This window comes from Amblyraja radiata, chromosome 20, assembly GCF_010909765.2.
Source record: "Amblyraja radiata isolate CabotCenter1 chromosome 20, sAmbRad1.1.pri, whole genome shotgun sequence".
In the NCBI taxonomy this organism is placed as follows: Eukaryota; Metazoa; Chordata; class Chondrichthyes; order Rajiformes; family Rajidae; genus Amblyraja; species Amblyraja radiata.
In genome coordinates, this window is record NC_045975.1 from 29,839,876 (window position 1) to 29,863,579 (window position 23,704).

At 42.9% G+C, this 23,704-nt stretch overlaps 1 protein-coding gene across 1 annotated transcript in view; it reads left to right on the plus strand.

The window, feature by feature from the left end:
- Positions 1-747: 747 nt before the first annotated feature.
- Positions 748-23,704, plus strand: part of kcnq1 (potassium voltage-gated channel subfamily Q member 1) — a 654,391-nt gene continuing 631,434 nt past the window's right edge. The window contains exons 1-2 of the mRNA XM_033039179.1: positions 748-1,085; positions 2,545-2,936. Of these exons, the coding sequence (XP_032895070.1) occupies positions 2,605-2,936 (332 nt within the window). The 5' untranslated portion in view covers positions 748-1,085; positions 2,545-2,604. The remainder of the gene's footprint in view (positions 1,086-2,544; positions 2,937-23,704) is intronic.

The window sequence follows — 23,704 nt, forward strand, 5'->3', positions numbered from 1 at the left end:
GTGATAATGGGTCTCTGATGATGCTGGCTGCCTTATTGAGGCAGCGACTCCTGTCGATCCCTTCGATGGTGGGAAGGTCAGTACCCTCAATGGACTGGGAGAAGGAGCAAACTCCACACAGACTGAACCCGGGTCTCTGGCGCTGTGAGGCTGCAGTTCAATCCACTGACTGTGCCACCTCCAAATGTAAGAGCAAATCAATTCCAATGACTGTGACGTTTGCCTCTCCGGTTGTAGCGGACCGAAACCAGATTCTCGGTGGCGACGCAGAATTAATTAAATCTCAGGGAAAAACGCCGGCGTTCTCCAAACTTTCACAGAAACAAGAATAATCGCTCCCTCCCCTTCTCCCCAATGAAGAAGGTCTAGACCCGAAGCGTCGCCCATTCCTTCTCTCCAGAGATGCTGCCTGTCCCGCTGAGTTACTCCTGCTTTTTGTGTGTCTATGTTGGGTGATTTATTCCAGCGGATGAGAAATCAGAAGGGGAGCTCTGTCACTGTGTGGTGTGTGTTTGTGTGTTATCTGTGTGAAGCAATTCTTCCCAAATAAGACAACCCACACTGGTGTGTCAAGGGGCTGCCGTTGTTGTATCTCAAGTTCGATTTAAGCGTTGGATTCCCCCGCGCTCTGGGACGTCCTGTTTAACAGTGTGAAGAATTTCACCACAAGTCTCCTCCCTTTGTTTCAGGTGAGCGAAAAGGGGGTAAGGCACACCCTCAAAGCGTGAAGTGTGAGCGATCCACCACGCCCCGAGTCACTCGCAGGTCCCATTTAAAGAGACGCTGTGGGAGCGCGGGGTTGTTGTCGGATTAGTTACAGTTCAGCGAGTCGCAAGGCCGGGCCAGAGGACACCGTGATCTGCCAGTAGTTCATCGCTGCCTGGTTCGGCTCGCCTCCCTTCCTGGCGCTTCTTCCCCTCGCCGGAGACATGAAGAAAGGCCACAAAGTGTCGCCGGCTCGACCGCGGCTGCTGTTGCTTTAAGACAAGTGGAGGAGCCCTTTTTTTTTTGATGGTGGGGGTGAGGATTGGGGAGCAGAGAGAGAGAGAGAGAGACCCGCCACAGCACCTGCCTGCTTTGCTTCGGTGAGTGTAACTTCAGGTTTTTTTTTTTAAAGGTCTTCCTTCTCTCTCCCGGCTGTGGTGTGAAGGCTCCGAGCTAGAGCTTCCCCTTTATCCCCGAGTCGCGTCCAGATTAACACAGCACCGAGAGAGAGAGAGAAGATTAGCTTTAAAGAAAAACTTACAATAAACTATTGCAAACACCTGTAAAAGAATTGCCCGGGTGTCCGGTACCGCTGCCACAGTACCAGCCCACTGACAGGTGCGTGTCCCCGCCGCGCCGCTACAGGGCTGTCATCCCCCTGAGCACTCACTGTGAAAGAGTGGCCGAGCTGCCGAACCAGTCAGCAGCCGAACCATAAGCTCGTTCCGCCACTCTTTCGCTTTGAATGCGACCCGAGGCGTCCCGCTGCATATTTTTAAAGAGGATGATTAAATGCACCTTGATTCGAAGCATTCACAAAAATATCTTCAAATCAGTCAATTAAATCCTCCATATCTCGTTAATCTTAGGAAACCTGGAACTGTCAAACTGTTTTTTTAAAAGTTTTGTCACAGAGCGGTTGTCTTATTTTGACACAGAGCGTGGAAAGAAGCTCAACGTGCCCAATCTACACTAGTCCCACCTGCCTGCGTTTGGCCCATGTCTCTCTCAACCTGTCCTATCCATGTACCTGTCTAATTGTTTCTTAAACGTTGCGGTAGAAGCTGCATCAGCTACCCTATCTGTCAGCTCGTTCCATGCACCCACCACCTTCTAAGTGGAAAAATACCCCCTCCGGTTCTTATTAAATCTTTCCCTCGCCTTAAACCGAAGTCCTCTAGTATTCGATTTTCGGTTTGAAAGAAGTTGTAATCACGTTAGTTACTCAATTAATAAATGTGGAGATGAACAAGCTGATTAACGAATAGTTGGTTCTGTGTTGCGATGTTTCTTTGAGATAATTTTCTTCGCGTGGGTTCAGGGCTGATGTAAAAATGACGCGCTTCATCTCGCACCGCCCGCTGTTTACATTTCAAGCCTTTCCAGGTTTTGACCACGTTGTTACCCCCCCCCCCCCCCCCCTCCGTCTGCTCAACCCGAGTTCTCGCGGGTCTCCTTAATATACACATTGTAAAAACTCGCCAGGCGGCGATTCCTCCTTGTACTTGCCTCCCACACCCTTCCTATCCCCCAGCCTTGTTCAGAGAACCACACACACATGTCTTAAGAGCCCGATGCCTCCCCTCTCTTCTTCGATTGTAGCCTCTCAAGATCCTGCTTTCTCGTTGAAATCTCCTCCATCCTACACAAAGCGGGATACCTGTCTCGGCCAGATATCTCAACAGCCGATGACCCAACACTTTTTGGTCTCTCTTCCTTCTTTCTGCACTATCGGGGGTTGGAGGAGCGGGCTACTCACACCCGTCTCTTGAGTTCTGACATGGTCCCACTAGCTTCATCCTCCTAATCCCCTTCTGTCTCCCTCCCTCCCTCCCTCAGCTGCGCTCCGTGTGACGGCCCGAAGCCACCACCGCCTGCCTGAACTTCCCTCACACACCGATGTCCACCGAAGCCAAGCCACGATGGAGTGCCTCCACTTCCCAGGCGGACGGCGCGGTCTGCAGGCCGACCATGTTGGAGATGTCTGAGGACTCGAGCATAGAGGGGAGCAACATCCCCGAATGCACGGCGTACAAGAACCCGGACAACCGAGGCGCTGACGAGGTGATCATCGACCCCCCCGTTCCCGCTAAAGCCATCTCCCTACCCACCCAGATGGCGGTGTACAACGTCAGGAAGCCCTTCATCTCCAAGGTCAACATCCAAGGCAGAACTTACAACTTCTTAGAACGGCCCACTGGTTGGAAATGTTTCATCTACCACTTCACAGTGTGAGTAAAGTTTACTAAAATAACAATAGCATGTTCTGCAAACTCGCCCGTTCTCCAAGAAAGTGGAATGGACGAGTTTCCAAATAGTTTAACGTTCTATATCTAAGTCGATGTTATGAATGACAAGTAGCTATCTGTTTTGAAGTTTTATTGTGTATTTAGCGGATCTCAGAGAGAGAGAGAGAGAGCGATGTCTTAAATAGTGTCTAACATTTCCTACCATATTAGCGGATCAGAACTGCAGACTCGTCTCTTTGCATGAACTATTTTCACTAGTTAGTCAGTCGGCCGCCATCTCTCCTGTTTTAAGGTGTCAATGTTTTTTTCTTTCAATATGTCCCTTCTTCACTGCGTTGCTGTAACTTGTGCAGTCGTTAAAACTGGCCCAAGGTGTAGAGTTATTTATCAGAAAAGGTGGGCGAGGTTTGGCTGAGGCGGTAAAACTCCAATTCGCTCTTTTAAGCTAGCCCATGAACTAATGTGTACTTGCAAGAGGTCATCGGAATCTGTACATGACTCGATGTTAACTGATTTATTTATGTTGTATGTTCACCTTGATGAACGGTTTGAATGTTATGGTCAGGTTCGTATTGTTCATTGTTTGGAAAGGTTTGGTTGATGTGCCGAGTTGTTCCAGATAAAGTGTGTGCTGGACGTTCTCTTCCTTGTTCTCCCTATCTTAGCCAATCATACTCGCAGTGATTTACCTTGCTAAATATTATTATTTTATAAGTAATATTTGTAAATGGCACAAAACCCCTTTAAATGCTTTGAACTCTTGTGAGACTACATAAGCTTTAGGAGCAGAGTTAGGCCATTTGGCCCATCAAGTCTACTCTGCCATATTATCATGGCTGATCTATCTTTTCCTCCTAACCCCATTCTCCTGCCTTCTCCCCATAACCTCTGACACCTGTACTAATCAAGAATCTGTCCCCATATCCCCTGACACCTGTACTAATCAAGAATTTGTCAATCTCCGCCTTAAAATCTTCCATTGACTTGGCCTCCACAGCCGGACAACCAGAGGCAGCCGTAAAAAAATAAATCTTGATATTCTCTTCGGATTTTATCAATTTCTTTAGAATAGTAAAATGATACATAGATACATAGAATATAGGTGCAGGATGAGGCCATTTGGCCCTTTGAGCCAGCATCGCCATTCATTGTGATCATGGCTGATACAAGAGTGGCTCTCTGAAAGATGTTTTTACTTAGAATGTTATTACATTTGCTGTCTCCACCTTCTCAAGAAGTTGTTGTAAGGTTGTTCTTGTGAGAATTTGTGATCTTGGTTGTTTGGTTGTCTTGATCAGTTCAGTGGGGCATCGACCAGACGGGGAAGCTAAATCATTAAAGAAAAAGTTTAATCGATCTACTTTTATAACCGTCCGATGGGGGCGGGTGGTGAGGGTCCATTCTTGTATAATTACTCCACTTCAATGGGAATAATGTCGTGATGAAATACACAAGCTAACGATCTTCCAAGTTATTAATATGCTCTGTGCAACAGTTCGTGAAATGGGTCACTTTTTCCACCCATTTCATCAGTTTGGTGACATGGTTTGGTGTCATCATACTGATGCTGATGCAAAAGTCAAAGTACGGTTGATAATTCATTTTCATATAAGTGTGTGGTGCCCAAAATAAGTCCCATCCACCTTGAGGAAGTTTTACCCAAAATCTGAAGGGAGAGTGATTGCCACCCACTCAGGAAGAAAGCAAACTGAGATGGAGGGGCAGAGGGGGGAGGTGATAAAAATTATAAGAGTAGGCTCGGAGAACATATTTCCTAAAATATCACCATAAATATCAGATACTGACAGATGTGGCCATCAGGAGAAAGACCACAGGAGGAGATGCTTAGTATGTGGAACTTGCCACCACATCGATAAACATAAGATGCTGGATTAACTCAGCAGGTCAGCCAGTGTCTCTAGAGAAAAGGAATGGGTGAGTTTTCGGATCGGAACTCTTCTTCAGATAAGGGTTCATATTCAGATATAAAGTTGGTAATGAAGTTGGTATACTAAGCGCCTCAAGGAAATCTACCTGCTATAGGGGCCCAACACAAGACTGGACCAGAAGAGTTTAAATAAATAAAAAAAAGTCAAATATGCTGGAAATAATCATCAGGCCAGGCAGCATCAGTGAGGAGAGAGACATGTTTTTAAAATAATACAAGAGTGGCTCTTTGAAAAGATGTTACTTTGAAAGTTATTGAATCTGCATCCTCAGACCTTTTTGACAGTCTTGATTCCAAGACTTCACTAGATGTAACAAGGTAGTGAAAGAGGGGTAATGTTAATATTGCTTTCCCCCAGCCCTACCCCCTCCCACCCCCAAAAAAATGATGCTAAGGGCTGGAGGTGCTCAGCAGATCAGGCAGCATTTCTGGAGAACATGTCTTTTTTCGTAAACCAGCATCTGCAGTTGCTTGTTGCTTACTTTTCCCCCAACTCAATGGCAAGAGCACCAGTTGCAAGGTCCCCGCTGTTCCTTATTTGTGATCCTAATCTGTCATTAAACCCAGTTGTCCTGTACCAAGCAGTTCCAGCATCAAGTGTCGCGCCATGGAGTGGTAAATCTGCCTGATATTACTTGGTGATGGGTCACTGATGTTAACCAGATTAAAATTCTTGAACTTTCTTCCATGTCAAGCATGATGAAAGCTATGTCAAATTGACTGTCAGGGCTTCATGCTGGTGTAGCAGTAGAGTTGCTGCCTTGCAGCACTTACTGCGCCAGAGACCCGGGTTTGATCAAGACTACGGGTGCGGTCTGCACTTAGTTTGTACGTTCTTCCCGTGACCACGTGGGTTTTCTCAAAGATTTTCTGTTTCCTCCCACACTCCAAGAGACATACAGGTTTGTCGGCTAATTGGCTTGATAGAAATTGTAAATTGTCCCTAGTGTGTGTAGGATAGTGTTGATCTTCAGGGATCACTGGTCGGTGCGGACTTGGTGTGCCGAAGGGCCTGTTTCCGCTCTGTATATAAGCTCAACCAAACTCAACTATGTTTGAATTGGACATCAACCCATGGCTGGAGAATTTGGAGCAATTGATTCAATTAAGATAAGTGACAGCACCAATGAAAATTGGAATAAGAAAATATTGAATATGAAAAGGTTGTCTGGCAGCCTCTGGAAAGAATTGAACCACATTACATGCCTTCCTGTTCGCACAGAGGTCGATTCCCCTGCTTCAAGAGTAGATTTACCTCTTTGATAAAATTGAAAGCAATGCCTTCCGACAAGTCGTCAAAGAGCAGTGCTATGGGAATCCCTGAGGTTTGTCTATTCACTTAGTGCTCTTTTAAGGCTGGTAGGAGTTCAGGAATGCTGGAAAGGAAACAGGATCTTGTAAAAGGGGGCCCTTTTATGCATCTTGTGTTTCAGAGTGACATTGTTTAATATATATCATTTATGGAGGCAATGAGACAATGACAGTGCCTTGTTTGTTTGCTCAATTTTTCTGTAAATTATAGGAGTGCTTTCATGACTTGAAATAATAGCAGGCAAAGGTGGTAAACGCTCAGAGATAGACACAAAGTGCTGGAGTAACTCAGCAGGACAGGCAGCATCTGGAGAAAAGGAATGGGTGATGTTTTGGATTGAGACCCTTCTTCAGACTCTCAAGCACTCAACTGGCCAGTCAACAGCTGTAAAGAGAAACAAAACCTCAGAGATAACATTTTAGCCCACCAATCTTTTGATTGATTAATTAATTTAAATATACAGATATGGAAACTGGTCCTTTGGCCCATCGAGTCCATGCCAACCATTGATCACCTGCTCACACTGGATCTATGTTTTGGCACTTTTGTATCCACTCCCTGTACCCTGGAGCAATTTAACTTACAAACCCACACATCTGTGGAAGTGGGAGGAAACTGGAGCTTCCAGAAGAAACCCACACAGTGGTAGGGAGAACGTGCAAACTCCATGCAGACAGCATCTGAGGTCACAATCGAACGCAGGTTTCTGACTCTGTGAGGCAGTAGCCTTATCAACTGCATCATTATGCAGCTCCCTACCCTATCAACCCTAAAAGATGTTCAAGGTAATAACCAGGACAAGTACAAGGGGAACATTTCGGATCAGTGGAGTGATGAACAAATTACACACCTGATGTTGCTGTGGAAAGGATGGTGACACCGAATAAACCACGGAACTAAAATGTCAACACGGAAAAGGAATGGATGGTTACAGCTGAATAACCGAAGAGTAGAGAATTTCAGAAATAAATCTGAAGTTTATGGCCAAGGAATATGGAGGAAGAAAAGTTATACCATGGTGGTTGGAACCACATCTTGGACGTCAACAGGTCTAGATCCTCTGCCACAAGCGCAAGCCTTTCTCACTTTTATTAATAACACCTGATGTTCAGGGGGAAATGGGAGATATTTATCCTGCTGGTTAATCACACATGTATAAGGGGGAAAATATTAGGATTAACCTATAAAACTACTGCAAATACACAGTTAGACAGGCTGTACCTGTGGCGAAATAAACAAAGTTAAAGTTTCTAACCAATGACGAAAGAACTGATCTGATGAAAGGTCACCTAACAGATATGACTGATCTTGTGTGTGAGCTTCTGCATTCATTTTCTGCAATAAATTGCTAGCCTAGGTAGTGATGTCCACATATAGAAACATAGAAAAGAAAGATAGAAAAATAGCTGCAGGAGTAGGCCATTTGCCCCTTCGAGCCAGCACCACCATTCAATATGTTCATGGCTGATCATCTAAAATCAGTACATTGTTCCTGCTTTTCCCCCCATATCCCTTGATTCCTTTAACCTTAAGAGCTATATCTAACTCTCTCTTGAAAACATCCTGTGAATTGGCCTCCACTGTCTTCTGTGGGAGAGAATTCCACAGATCCATAACTCTTTGGGTGAATTTTGTTTCCCTCGTTCTGGACTACCCCAACATCGGGAAAGTTTTTTCCAGCATCTAGCCTGTCCAATCCCTTAAGAATGTTATATGTTTCTATAAGATCCCCTCTTCTTCTAAATTCCAGTGAATACAAGCCCAGTCGACCCATTCTTTCATCATATGTCAGTCCCGCCATCCCGGGAATTAACCTGGTGAACCTACGCTGCTCACCCTCAATAGCAATAATGTCCTTCCTCAAATTAGGAGACCAAAATTGCACACAATACTCCAGGTGTGGTCTCACCAGGGCCCTGTACAACTGCAGACCTCCTAGCTTCTAAACTCAAATCCTCTCGCAATGATGGAAAACATGCCATTAGCTTTATTCACTGCTTGCTGTACCTGCATGCTTACTTTCAGTGACTGATGTACAAGCACACCAAGATCTCATTGCACCTCCCCTTTTCCTAATCTGACACCATTCAGATAAACAGCCTAAAGAAGAGTCTCAACCCGAAACGTCACCCATTCCTTCTCTCCAGAGATGCTGCCTGACCCGCTGAGTTACTCCAGCATTTTGTGTCTACCTACCATGCAAGTAATAATCTGCCTTCCTGTTTTTGCCACCAAAGTGGATAATCTCACATTTATCCACATTGTACTGCATCTGCCCACTCACCCAACCTATCCAATTCACCTTGCAGCCTCATAGCATCCTCATCGCAGCCCACACTGCCACCCAGCTTTGTGTCATCCGCAAACTTGGAGATGTCACATTTAATTCCCTCGTCTAAATCGTTAATATATATTGTAAATAACTGGGGTCCCAGCAGTGAGCTTAGTGGCACCCTACTAGTCACAGCCTGCCATTCTGAAAAGGACACATTAATTCCTACTTTGCTTCCTTTCTGCCAACCAGTTCTCTATCCTTGTCAATACCTAGCATGTGCTCTAATTTTGCACACTAATCTCTCGTGTGGGACCTTGTCAAAGGCTTTTTGAAAGTCCAAATACACCACATCTACTGGCTCTCCCTTATCCATTCTACTTGTTATATCCTCAAAAAATTCCAGAAGATTAGTCGGGCATGATTTCCCCTTCATAAAACCATGCCGATTTTGACCGATCCTGTCTCCGCTTTCCAAATGCGCTGCTATAACACCTTTAACAATCGACTCAAGCATCTTCCCCACTACCGATGTTAGGCTAACTGGACTATAATTCCCAGTTTTCTCTCTGTTTCCTTTCTTAAAGAGAGAGTTACATTGGCTACCCTCCAGTCCACATGAACTGATCCAGCATCGAGAGAACATTGGAAAATGATTACCAATGCATCCACGAATTCTAGGGTCAGCTCCTTGAGTACTCTGGGATGCAGACCATCAGGCCTTTTGGATTTATCTGCCTTCAGTCCCAATAGTTTACCTCACACCATTTACTGACTAATGTGGATCCCTTCAATTCCTCCCTCCCACTAGATCCTCGGTCCCCGAGTATTTCTGAGAGATTGTTTGTGTCTTCCTTAGTGAAGACCGAACCAACGTACTCATTTAACTGTTCTGCCATTTCCTTGTTTCTCACTATAAATTCACCTGTCTCTGATTGTAAGGGACCTACATTTGTCTTCACTAATCTTTTCCTTTTTACATATCTGAAGAAGCTTTTAGAGGTAGTTTTTATATTCCCCGCAAGCTTTCTTTCATGCCCTTTGCCCCCCACCCCCTCCTCTTAGTTAACCCCTTTGACTTCCTCTGTTGAGTTTAACATTTCTCCAAGTCCTCCAGTTTGCCTCTTTCTCTGGCCAATGTATATGTCTTTTCCTTGGATTTAACACCATTCTTGAATTCCCTCATTAGCCACGGTTGAGCCGCCTTCCCTGTTTTATTTTTTTGCCAGAGAGGGATGAACAATTTTTGGAGTTCATCCATGCAGTCTTTAAATTTTTACCATTGCATCTCCACCATCAACCCTTTAAATATAATTTGCCAGTCTATCCTAGCCAATTCCCGTCTCATACCTTCAAAGTCTCCTTTCTTTAACTTCAGGACCCTCGTCTTTGAATTAACTGTGTCACTCTCCATCCTAACGTAGAATTCCACCATATTATGGTCACTGTTGCCCAAGGGGCTCTGCACAACAAGATCACCAACTAATCCTTCCTCATTACACAATACCTAGTCTAGGATGGCCTGCCCTCTAGTCACGTGGAAGGTGACAGGTGCTTAGACCTCCTCATGATAACATGAGAATAAACATTATTGTAGTTATTTATTTTTAGCAATTAGAGGGCATGGCTTTAAGGTGAGAGGGGCAAAGTTTAAAGGAGACGCGCTGTGTTTTTACACAGGGTGGTGGGTACCTGGTACGCGCTGTCGGCAGTGATGGTGGAGACTGAAGTGATAGAGGCATTTGAGGCTTTTAGATAGACATGTGGGTGTGGAGACATATGGATTATGTGCAGGCATTACTTGGCATCATGTTCAACAAGGACATTGTGTGCCAGTCCTGTTCCTGTGCTGGACTGATTTATGTTCTGTATCTCTTCCATCCAGCTAAATTTTGATGGAATGTAGAAATGGGAAACTATTAATGTTGTTTGAAGGTGAGAGGGATAAAGTTTAATGAAGTGGTGCAGTGCAGGTGATTTTATACAAAGGATGGTGAGTGCCTGGAACGCACTTAATTGAATGTTAGGAAGCTCTCTACTTTGTTTGAAAATATATATTTTGAAATTAGATTTTAAGTGCACACTATGTCAGTAATTATATGTTTAAAAAAAAAAAAAAAAAAAAATCCTCAACTGGTAAACTGGTCATGGAAGCAATACCTCTCTATTGAAGTAGGCTTCAAATTAAATAGATCCAGGTTGTTGCCTGAATGGGAGTGTACTAACTATTGGGAGAGGAGGTAGACACATGACATAAGGTACACAAAAATGCTGGAGAAACTCAGCGGGTGCAGCAGCATCTATGGAGCGAAGGAAATAGGCGACGTTTCGGGCCGAAACACATGACATATGTGTTTTTATTGTCAAAGTGATCCAGTGCAAAGTGGGGAGCCAGCGAGATTGTGTCCTCCATTGATCTATTATGGTGGTAGGCAAATTGTTGTGGGCCCAGGTACAATTTGGAGTTGACATGCACTACAAACACTCCAACCTCTCAAAGCATCTCATTACCTTGGATATTAATGCCACTGGTCGGTGGTCATTGAGGCATGTTACCAGTATCCATGTAGCTGTCTAAATATTTCTTATGTTCCTGCCACAACTACATCCTCCAGCAGCTTGTTTCCATATATCTACCACCCTCTATGTAAAAAAAAAAGTTGCCCCTCTGGTTCCTATTAAATCTTTTCCCTCTCTTGGGCACCAGTATTATTGATACCCTTTTAAAGCAAGGGAGAACCTCAGGCATCAGTGGTGAGAGGTTAAAGATGTCTGCAAAAATGTCAGCCAGTTGGCCCGTTTTGAAAACCTGACCAGACATACCATCGGGTCTAGATGCTTTCTGAGGGTTCACCCTCCTGAAGGATCTTCTGACATGACTTGGTGACTGAGATTACAACACCATCGGACAGTATGGTATGGAACATCACTGTTCTTATCAAAGTGAGCGTAGAATATATTGAGTTTATCCAGAAGGCTGCATGGGCATTCTGAAGGGATCATTTCTTCTGGGATGCACAGTTTACTGTGACTTCACCCACATACCCCTTGCCTTCCCATGTCTCAACCTGCCGTTTCACTTCACCCCTTCTCAAAGTTCAGGGTCTTTCCAATTGTAACAATGATACACTTATTCTTCTTCAAGATCAGTATGCGGTATTTCCATTTACATTGAGGAGCCCAAATACAGATTGGATTAAATGTACACAAAGGGACACAAAGTGCTGGAGTTACTCAGTGGATTAGGTCGCATCTCTGGAGGACAGGGATATATGACGTTTCAGGCCTGAAGAAGGGACCTGACCCGAAACGTCACCTATCCATATTCTCCAGAAATGCTGCCTGACCCTGCTGAGTTACTCCAGCAATTTGTGTCCTTTTGTGCAAACCTGCATCTGCATTTCCTTGTTTCTATACTTAGATGAAATGTAGGTTGCTTAGCAAGTTGGCAGACAACACCAAATTTAGTTGTGGATTTGCGGACAGTTAGAAAGGCTCTCAAAGTGTACAGTGGGATATAGGTCAGCTACAAAAATGGGCAGAGAAATGGCAAATGGAGTTCAATCCAAGCAAGTGTGAGTTTTTGCACTTTGGGAGGAATGTAAAGAAAAATATACAGTTAATGCTAAGATTTTCAGTGAAAGATAAATATTAGCCATGTATTGCAGGCAATCAATAGACAATAAGTGCAGGAGCAGGGCATTCGGCCCCTCGAGCCAGCATCACCATTCACTGTGATCATTGCTGATCATCCACAATCATTACCCCATTCCTGCCTTCTCCCCATATCCCTTGACTCCGCTATCTTTAAGAGCTCCATCTAACTCTTTCTTGAAAGTACCCAGGGAATTGGCCTCCATTGCCTTCTGACGCAGAGAATTCCACAGATTCACAACTCTCTGTGTGAAAAAGTTTTTCCTCATCTCTGTTCTAAATGGCTTACCCCATATTCTTAAACTGTGCCCCCTGGTTCTGGACTCCCTCAACATCAGGAACATGTTTCCTGCCTCTAGCATGTCCAATCCTTTAATAATCTTATATGTTTCAATAAGATCCCTCTGATCTTATTGAAGATTCAATAAGAATCCTCCTGAAGTTCTTGACTATAATATTTGTCTGAACTTGGTTTGATATCTTATTGTGTCTGACGAACCTGCACTCCATTCGTACTACCCAGCTAGATTATATTTATGCATCTTTGGAATGTGGATTTAAAGCATATTACATGGAAACTGAGATGAGAGCTTGTGGTGACTGCTAAATTGAGGATGGGAAACACATAACAGGATAGCAGGACAGTATTGACAGAGTGCTGTAATGGATACACAAGTTCTCATAGTCATAGAGCATGGAAACAGGAACATGGACCCAATTTGCCCATGCCGACCATCAACACTTGTCCCACTTACTTGTATTTGGCCAATATCTCTCGAAACCTTTCCAATCCATGTAGCTGTCTAAATATTTCTTATGTTCCTGCCACAACTACATCCTCCAGCAGCTTGTTTCCATATACCTACCACCCTTTATGTAAAAAAAAAAGTTGCCCCTCTGGTACCTATTAAATCTTTTCCCTCCTCACCTGAAACCTCCGTCATCTGGCTCTCAATTCCCCCACTCTGGGTAAAAGACTGTGTATTTAGTCTATCTATTACTCTCATGATCTTATACAGCTCAATAAGATCTTCCTTAATCTTCTTACGCTCCAAAAAATAAAATCACATCCTGCTCAACTTCTCCTGGCAACCTTGTAAATCTTTACTTCACCCTTTCCAGCATTTGGGATATTAAACTAAGCCCAATTTCGCACTCCCAGTTGCAATACGATTAAAACTGTAAGGAGGTTTAGAGTTAGTGTGGAAACAGGCCCTTCGGCCCACCGAGTCCTCACCGACCAGCGATCCCCACACATTAACACTATCCTACTACTAGGGACAATTAACCTACATGCCTGTACGTCTTTAGAGTGCGGGAGGAAACCAAAGATCTCGGAGCAAACTCCAAGAACGTACAAACTCCGTACATACAGCACCCGTGGTCGGGATCGAACCCGTGCCTCCGGAGCTACAAGGCAGCAACTCTACCACTGTGCCACCAAGCCGCCCTAAGGTCTTCAGGAATCTTGGCAACTACTGAGCATTTTACAGCACAGTCAATAATAAGGGTGTGCTTGTTGGATGTTGTATTTTCTGGCATCGGCAAAGCTTGCATTTAATGGGCTCATAGTCATATCCTCAGGATATTCCAAACTGATTAATGACTACTAAATCACTTTTGAGCTGAAGTTGCTGTTGCTTTATCACTTTGAAGTGATTGATTGCATGTCGGTTGTATTATGCTCGATTTATTTCTCGGGTGTGTTTTCACAAAACGGTTTGCTGCTAAGTATATTTTCTTTGCGGAAAGCCAAGATAACATCTTGTACTGTTAACACGTTGAACCCTTATTCCTTCTTTCATCTAATTCCCAAAAGGTCTATAAATAATTGTATAGAAAGGAACTGCAGGTGCTGGAGTAACTCGGATACCAAAGAGAGACACACAAAGCGCTGGAGTAACTCAGCAGGTCTGCAGCAGCATCTCTGGAGAAAAAGGAGAAAGCATCCTTTGTCTCCAGAGATGCTGCCTGACCCATTGAGTTACTCCAGCACTTTGTGTCTATCCAGCTCTATAAATGATTTCATTTCTGGTAATCCAATATAGTTTATTTTCTCTTTACAATTATTAGTGCAAAAAGTCCAAGGAATCTATACTGTGGCCCCTCCTGCTCTATACCTGCTGCCTTTTGGTAGCACTATTTATAGACCCAGGGGTCATCTTCCACATGCAACATTGATGATTTTAAAAGTTTTGTGATCTCAGATTGACAAGAGACATCAGACAATAGGTGCAGGAGCAGGCCATTCGGCCCTTTGAGCCAGCACTGCCATTCACTGTGATCATGGCTGATCATCCACAATCAGTAACCCATTCCTGCCTTCTTCCCATATCCCTTGACTCTGCTATCTTTAAGAGCTCTATCTTAGTCTCTTGAAATGCATCCGGAGAATTGGCCTCCACTGCTTTCTGAGGCAGAGAATTCCACAGATTCACAACTCTCTGGGTGAAAACGTTTTTCCTCATCTCTGTTCTAAATGGTGTACCCCATATTCTTAAATGTGGCCCCTGGTTCTGGACGCTCTCAACACCGGGAACATGTTTCCTGCCTCTAGCATGTCCAATCCCTTAATCTTAAAAGTTTCAATAAGATCCCATCTCATCCTTCTAAATTCCAGTGTATACAAGCCCAGTTGCTCCATTCTATCAACATATGTTAGTCCCGCCATCCCAGGAATTAACCTTGTGAACATACGCTGCACTCCCTCAATAGCAAGAATGTCCTTCCTCAAATTTGGAGACCAAAACTGCACACAATACTCCACGTGTGGTCTCACTAGGGCCCTGAACAAGTGCAGAAGGTATTTTTTGCTCCTTTACTCAACTACTCTTGTTATGAAGGCCAACATGCCATTAGCTTTCATCACTGCCTGTTGAACCTGCATGCTTACATTCAGTAACTGATGAACAAGGACCCCCAGATCTCGTTGTACTCCCACTTTTCCCAACTTGACACCATTCCGATAATAATCTGCCTTCCTGTTTTTGCTACCAGTCGATAACTTCACATTTATCCACATTAAACTGCATCTGCCCACTCACCTAACTTGCCCAAGTCACCCTGCATCCTCATCTCATCCTCCTCACAGTTCACACTGCCACCCAGTTTTGTGTCATCTGCAAATTTGCTAATGTTACTTTTAATCCCTTCATCTAAATCATTAATGCATATCGTAAATAGCTGCGGTCCCAGCATCGAGCCTTGCGGTACCCCAGTAGTCACTGCCGGCCATTCTGAAAGGGACCCGTTAATCCCTACTCTTTGTTTCCTGTCTGCCAACCAATTTTCTATCCATGTCAGTACTCTACCCCCAATAACATGTGCTCTAATTTTAATACCATGTGCTCTAATGTCCCACTAATCTCCTATGTGGGACCTTATCAAAGGCTTTCTGAAAGTCCAGGTACACAACATCCACTGACTCTCCCTTGTCCATTTTCCTAGTTACAGCCTCATAAAATTTCAGAAGTTTAGTCAAACATGATATCCCCTTCGTAAATCAATGCTGATTTGGACCGATCCTGTTTACTGCTATCCAAACGTGCCGCTATTGCATTTTTTATAATTGACTCCAGCAACTTCCCCACCACCGATGTCAGGCTAATTGGTTTATAATTTCTTGTTTTCTCTCTCCTGCCTTTCTTAAAAAGTGGGATAACATTAGCTGCCCCCCCCCACAATCCACAGGAACCTATCCCGAATCTATAGAGCATTGGAAAATGTGTGCCTGATGTGCAACTAAGGAAAGATTTGAAAATTGCTCTCATTCCTTTTTTTGGGAAGAATAAACTCTGTGGATCTGTTCTATCAGGCGTTTACAGAATCAGACAGTAACTGTCCTTATTATTCTTGAACCTTGAAATATGATAACATTCCTTCACACTTATTTCCATCATTGTCTCTGTCTCGCCTATTGCTTATGAAACCTTACAAATAACTTTGTCATACTTGGACTCCTATTCTGTGTCTCTCCCTGTCTATTCATTTATGAAGAATACTGAGAAGATATAGACAGGATTAGACAAAGTTAACATGAATTTAGAAAGGAAAATCATATACAGTGCCCTCCATAATATTTGGGACAAAGACCCATCATTTATTTATTTGCCTCTGTACACAATTTGAGATTTGTAATATAGAAAATCACATGTGGTTAAAGTGCACATTGTCAGATTTTAATAAATGCCATTTTTATACATTTTGGTTTCCCAAGAGCTCTCCCGAACCTCCAGACTCAGAAACAGCTTCATTCCCAGAGCTATAGCGGCTCTGAACCGGCCCTGCTGAGTGCCCCCCATCCCACCTGGACTGTCTCCCTCAGATGGTCACGTCGCACAGTTTATTTATTTTTTATTTTTTTGACATCGGTTGGAAGCTGCATACCAAATCTCGTTGCACTGATGTGCAATGACGATAAAAGATATTATTATTATTATTATTATTATTATTCACCATGTATAAATTACAGCTGTGTTATACATAGTCCACCCATTTCAGGGCACCATAATGTTTGGGACACAGCAATGTAATGTAAATGAAAGTAGTCATGTTTAGTACTTTGTTGCATATCCTTCGCAGGCAATGACTGCTTGAAGTCTGCGATTCACGGGCTTCACCAGTTGCTTGGTGTCTTCTCTGATGGTGCTCTGCCAGGCCTGTATTGCAGCCATCTTTATGGCCCTGTCCCACGATGCGAGTTCATTCAAGAGCTCTCCCGAGTTAAAAAAAAAAAAATCAAACACGTGGCAAGCACGGAGAATGAACGTAGCGGGTACTTCGGAGCTCGGGGATGTCTCTTAGCGGCTCGTAATGCTAATGGCAGGTACTCGGGAAGACTCGCTAACGGCAGGTAAGCTCGGGAAGACTCGTGAAGATTTTTCAACATGTTGAAAAATGTCCATGATAGCCCCGAGTGCCGACGAGCGGCCATTACCGTAAATCTCCGAGTTCGAATCAGGGCAAACTCGGGAGAACTCTTTGAATGAACTCGTACAGTTGGACAGGGCTGTTAGCTTATGCTTGTTTTGGGGGCAAGTCCCCTTCAGTTTTCTTTTCAGCATATAAAAGGCATGCTCAATTGGGTTCAGATCGGTGATTGACTTGGCTTTTCAAAAATTGACCATTTTGTAGCTTTGAAAAAGTCCTTTGTTGCTTCAGCAGTATGTTTGGGATCATTGTCTTGCTGTAGAATGAACCGCCGGCCAATGAGTTTTCTCTGTATTTCTGTACATGAAGTCTTCTGCGGACAGTGGTCATTGACAAATCCACACCTGACTCCTGAAGATAGATAGATAGATAGATATAATTTATTGCCACACAACCAGGGTCGGTGGAAATTTGGGTTGTCAGCAGCAGTACAATAATAAAGAACACACAATAAAACTGTAACACAAACATCCACCACAGCATTCATCACTGTGGTGGAAGGCACAACAAATTTGGCCAGTCCTCCTCCATTTCCCCCCCGTGTACAGGACCAGAGTCCAGAGTCAGTCCAGGATCGGCTCTTCCTTTTGAGTGTTTCTGATCTGTCAGACAGGTGTTTGGGGATTTTTCTTTAGAAAAGAGAGAATTATTTTGTCATCAGCTGTGGATGTCTTCCTTGGCCTGCCAGTCGCTTTGCAATTAGTAAGCTCACCAGTGCCCTCTTTTTTCTTAATGATGTCCAAAATAGTTGATTTTGGTAAGCCTAAGGTTTGGCTGGTGTCTCTAACAGTCTTATTCTTGTTTCCTGGTCTCATAATGGCTGCTTTGACTTTCATTGGCACAACTTTTGTCCACATGTTGATAAACGACAATAAAAGTTTACAAAGGTGATGGAAAGACTGGTGGAAAGACTCTGTGCTGAGAGGTCTCTTATACCTGCACCTGAGCAATTACAAATGCCTGTGAAGCCATGTGTCCCAAACATTATGGTGCCCTGAAATGGGGGAAGACTATGTATAAACACAGCTGTAATTTCTACATGGTGAAACCAAACTGTATAAATATGGCCTTTAATAAAATCTAACAATGTGCACTTTAACCACATGTGATTTTTTTTCTATTACAAATCTCAAATTGTGGAGTACAGAGGCAAATAAATAAATGATGGGTTTTTATCCCAAACATTATGGAGGGCACTGTATGACAAACATGCTGGACATTATGAAGGCCATAAGTGGTAGAATATATTAAGGACAATCATGGATGTGATGTATATGGGATTTAAGAAGTTCCACACAAACATTTGGTGTGCAATATTAAAACACAAGATAAGGCTTTAAATACTGGCATGGATTGAAAATTGGTTTACAGACAGGAAATGAGTAGGTGGTGCGGCGGTACAACGTTTGTACGTTCTCCTTGTGACTGCATGGGTTTTCACCAGGTTCTCCGGTTTCCTCCCACACTCCAAAGACGTGCAGGTGTGTGGGTTAACTGGCTTTGGTAAAGAATGTAGTTGTCATGTGCAGGATAGAGTTAGTGTATGGGAATCGCTGTGTGGGAATCAATGTGACTTGGTGGGCCAAAGGGCCTGTTTCTGCGCTGTAACTCCAAACTAAAAGAGGCTCTCTCAAAGTGCTGTGTGAGTAGGTAGCTCTGAGCTATAATATCTCATTAAAAGGCATATGAAGCACAGGAGTTCTCTCTAATGGGAGTGATAAACACTCTGTATCCTGTTTGTTAAAGCAATTTTTAATCCTTGGCAGTATTTAAATGCTAATCTTGTGTTTTAAAATTGCACACCAAATGTTTATGTGAAAATTAATCAAGCCCTTCTTAAATCTCATATATACCATATCCATGATTGCCCCTCACCTATTCTACCAGGTACATACTTAATAATGACTAGCATGTTTGTCAAATATGATTTGCACAGAGCATTAGTTTATTGCAATTAGTAATATTGCACAGGAACATTAGTTTGAGGTTTGTCTCCAGATTGCAACATGGAATCTGAATCCTCTGGCTCAAAGACATAGATGTTGTCAACTGAGTCATTACGGATCTGGACCTGCAAGCAAGAAACTTTGTACCCTCCCGTGGCAGCATTTGAGAAGTCCCCGTTCTCTATTCAATAGTTAATCTTCGCTCAATAATAGATTACCCGATCATTTATATCACAGTTTTTGGGTCTTGGCGGTGCTCCAATTGATAAACATCTTTCAATGGCTCTGGCACACTTTGAGCTTGTAAAACTTGCTATAAAATTTGTAGAATCAAACAATGCAATGAAAAAAGCAAGGAGGTTGCTTTTAGTTTAAGAGATGCAAAATGGAAATGGGAGAAATATTTGAAGAAAGAAAGAGTTGCAAACAGAAATGGAGAGAAATAATGATTGGTTTAAGAAAGAGAAAAAGTATTCCGAGAGGAAAAGGTAGTAGTGAAGAGGATAAAATAGTAACTTTTTGTCCAATAACAATTACCGGAAGAAATGTGAATTTGACTGTAGACAAAAATGCTGGAGAAACTCAGCAGGTGAGGCAGCATCAATAGAGTGAAGGAAACGGGTGAATTTGACTTGTTTGTTTGGAAGATAAACAGAGACTGATTGGCAGACATTAAACTGTTATCACGTCATTAACAAGGTACTTGTATTCTAAATGAGTGGAGTCTTTGCAAGGAACTGCTAATGCTGTTTTACAACAAATACACAAATTGCTGTATTAACTCAACAGGTCGGATTGCATCTCTGAAGAATAGGTGATGTTTTGGGTCAGAACCCTTCTTCAGACTGGACTTAACTTTCAGGGGCAAGTTTAATGGACAATTAATGACAGATGGTATTAAGTTGACTCATCCAGCAAGGTATTGTCAGTCATAATTCAAACTTTAGTATATGATTATGAGTGGCTAACGGATGTTTTGTATGTTTATAAGCATGCACATTAAATGGAATAAAACTCTAGGGTGGGCCATCCAGTTTCTGACTAATCCACTTGCTAATTTTCTGGGATTACACTCTTAAAACCAGAATTTTTCTGAGTTCTGTGAGGTGTGCCATGCTGTCCAACCAGGAAGAATGGTTGAACTATGATTTGAGAGGTTGAACATTATTTGAGAAGTTTAACATTAGGATCGAAGAAGACTGGAAAAAGTGTTGAACACGGCCCAGTCCATCACGGGTTCTGTCCTTTCCACCATGGTAGGGATTTACAGGAATCACTGCCTCAAAAAGGCAGCCAGCATCATCAGAGATTCACACCACCCACTCAGTTCACTCCTGCCATTGGGAAGAAGGTATAGAAGCCTGAAAACTTTAATGTCTAGGTTCAGGAGCATCCTCTTCCCGACAGACATCAGTCTATTAAATACTACAACCAAATAAGCTCTGTACTGCATAGTTCGGGGGTCTGAAGAAGGTTTTCTGCCCGAAACGTTGCATATTTCATTCGCTCCATAGATGCTGCCGCACCCGCTGAGTTTCTCCAGCACTTTTGTCTACCATAGAGTTGGTTTTGTCTTTATGCACTTATATTGTTGGTTTGTGTGTGTGTGTGTGCTGAATATTCTGTTGTGCTGCTGCAAGTAAGAATTTGAATGTTCTGTCTGAGGCGTATGACAATAAAAAATACTATTTTAGCAAGTTAAAGAGAATGGTCCCAACCCAAAATGTTGCCAATCCATGTTCTCCTGAGATGAGGCCTAACGCGCTGAGTTACCCCAGCATTCTGCGTCTTATTTCATTAACACGTTGAAGCCTGCTTCACCAACTATAATGAGGTAAATTTCCCACATGCAGCAGGCAGATTTTAAATATGTGAAGAAAACACTTTCAGTCACCAAATGGCTAGAGATCCATCTGTTTTGTGTTGCATTTGCCTCTCCACTGTGGATTGAACTGGTGAACTGAAGAAGCCATTCAATTCCATGTGAATGAGATTGAAATTCTATGTCAAGGCTGCTCATCACTTGTTCCCATCACGTGTACTGATGTTCGCTACCCACTGTCCATCGTTTCTATGCTAGGAATTGACACCAGATATTAAAATTAACCATTGCCCAGGAACAAATTATTCTGTCACAATATCACGTGATTCACACTCCTTGCCAGGCTTGAAGCCCAATTAGTAAACTCAACACAAATACATTTGCCACGGGTGCAGAACCAGAATGGTGGGAAACTGATCTGTCACTTGCCCAAACCCTTCGGGTTAGTTTACACTAGGATTTTGCAGTGCGGGCAGAAATGTAAATATATCATTTAATTGCCTCGTGATGTGTTTTCTAAGTCCCAAATCGGTCAGATTGGGGAATTGGGAGATTGCCCATTTGTCAGCAAAAAGCCGTAAAAAACAAATGATGTTGTGAAACAACCATAGGGTGCATGTTCTTTGGCAAAAAGTGGTGCTTGCCAAACAACACCATGTGCGTGTGTTCTACAAGGAAGTTTCTTTAGCTTTACCAAACACAGCAGATGCTATCTTGTGTTGCCTCCTCTTGCCAACGGCAGCTGCATACATATAACTGGCATTCCACACACTCTTTGTTGCAGTGAATTGGGAGCAAACATCTTTTGATTAGTGTTGAAATACTCCAGCCCATATTTTGAAGCTAATCAAATTAGGTACATTCATGGCTGATGGTCTGCTGTTATATATTTAAACTCAAATCCTTGAACTAATTCAATGATCAGGAAAAGATTTGTGGAAGTGTTTGCGCGTAATGTTTTGAGTAACTCTTAATTCAGTAGACTGATACCTAATCCTGTACAGTAGCATGGTTACCACAGGATGAGTAATTTAGAGATCCAGATTAATGATCTGAAATAATGAGTTCAAATCCCACATAGCTGTTGCGGAACTTAAATGTAGTTAAAATAGTCTGGATCTAAAAATTACTAGTGCCCAGAATTTAGTTTAGTTTGGAGATACAGTGTGGAAATAGGCCTATCGACCCACCGAGTCCATGCTAACCCATATGCTCGTTCTATCCCGCACACGAGGAGCAATTTGCAGAAGCCAATTAACCCCCAAGCATGCATGTCTTTGAGATGTGGGAGGAAACCGGAGCACCCAGAGAAATCCCATGCAGTCACAGAGACAAACGTACAAACTCCATACAGTCAGCATCCGTAGTCGGGATCGAACCCGGGTCTCTGGCATTGTAAGGCAGCATCTATGCCAATGTGCCATCCTGGTACTATGGAACTGTAAAAAAATGGTGACCTTTAAGAAAACAAAAATACCATTCTTAACTAATGGTCTAAATGTGACTCCTGGACCACAGTAATGTGATTGATTCTTAATTATCCTCTGAAATTACCTAATTAGCTATTTATTTGATGGATGGCCAATAAATAATAGTTGCATCAGCAATATTCTCTTCTGATGGGTGGTATATGAAGGGAATACTCTATAGTACTGAATTTAAAATTAAGTTCTCTTTTTAAATTTGCACAATATTTAGATATGATTTTGCAACCTTTAATTTTACCTTCAAAATAAATGTATTGAATTATTACAACACATTTGCCCGTTGTGTATGAAATGCAAACTGCTCTCTGAAGACCAGTGTGTAGGATGCTGGAAAATGACAAGCATGCAGGCAGCAGGCAATGAGAGGATTTAATACTCATCCCTAATTGCCTTTTATATCATCCAGAATTTGATAATGGATGTTTAAAACAATAATGGCCACATTTCAGTTTTGAGTGACTGTCTTAAGGTTTTTTTTTTTAAACTTGATCGAAGTTTAGTTTAATTTAGAGATACAGTGTGGAAACAATCCCTTCGGCCCATCGACTCTGACTAGCGATCCCAGTACACTAGCACTATCCAACACACTAGGGACAATTTTACAATCTTTACTGAAGCCGATTAACCTACAAACCTATACGTTTTTGGAGCCTGAGAGGACGTTGGAGCACCCGGGGAAAACCCACGCGGTCAGAAAGAGAAGGCAACAGCAAATCTACTGCTGGCCACCCACAACGTCATGTGAAATCCTAACCTGACAAATGAGATTGAGATTAAAGTTCACAAAGTGCTAGAGTAACTCAGCAGGTCAGACAGCATTTTGGAGAACCTGGATAGGTGATGTTTTGGGTTGGGACCCTTCTTCAGACTCACGAAGAGTTAAACATTTCTGAAAAAGAGAACTTGATGCTCCTTTTTGCTTTGCAAAATGTTTGACCCTCACTAGATTTTGATATCAGTGCAAAGCCAGTAAATCGCACCTTAAATGGGCAGGTCTTAAATATTCCCTGAACAATTGTTCTACCAGTGACCTGGCCAAATTTTATTTCTCAACTGTTGTCACTAAAGACAGGATAAATGAGTCATCTTCATGTTGAGATATTTGAGATTCTCTTTGGGTTCTGTTAATCTCGTTTATCTTGGAGATATAGTCTGGAAACAGGCTCTTCAGCCCACAAAGTCCACACTGAACATCGATCACCTGAACACTAGTTCTATCCTACACACTTGGGTCCATTTTCAGATGGCAAATTAATCCATAAAGCGTGTGTGTGCAGAATGTGGGAGGAAACTGGAGCACTGGGCGAAAACCAACGCAGTCACAGGGAGTAGGTACAAACTCTGTACAGACAGCACCCATAGTCGGGATCGAACCCTGTC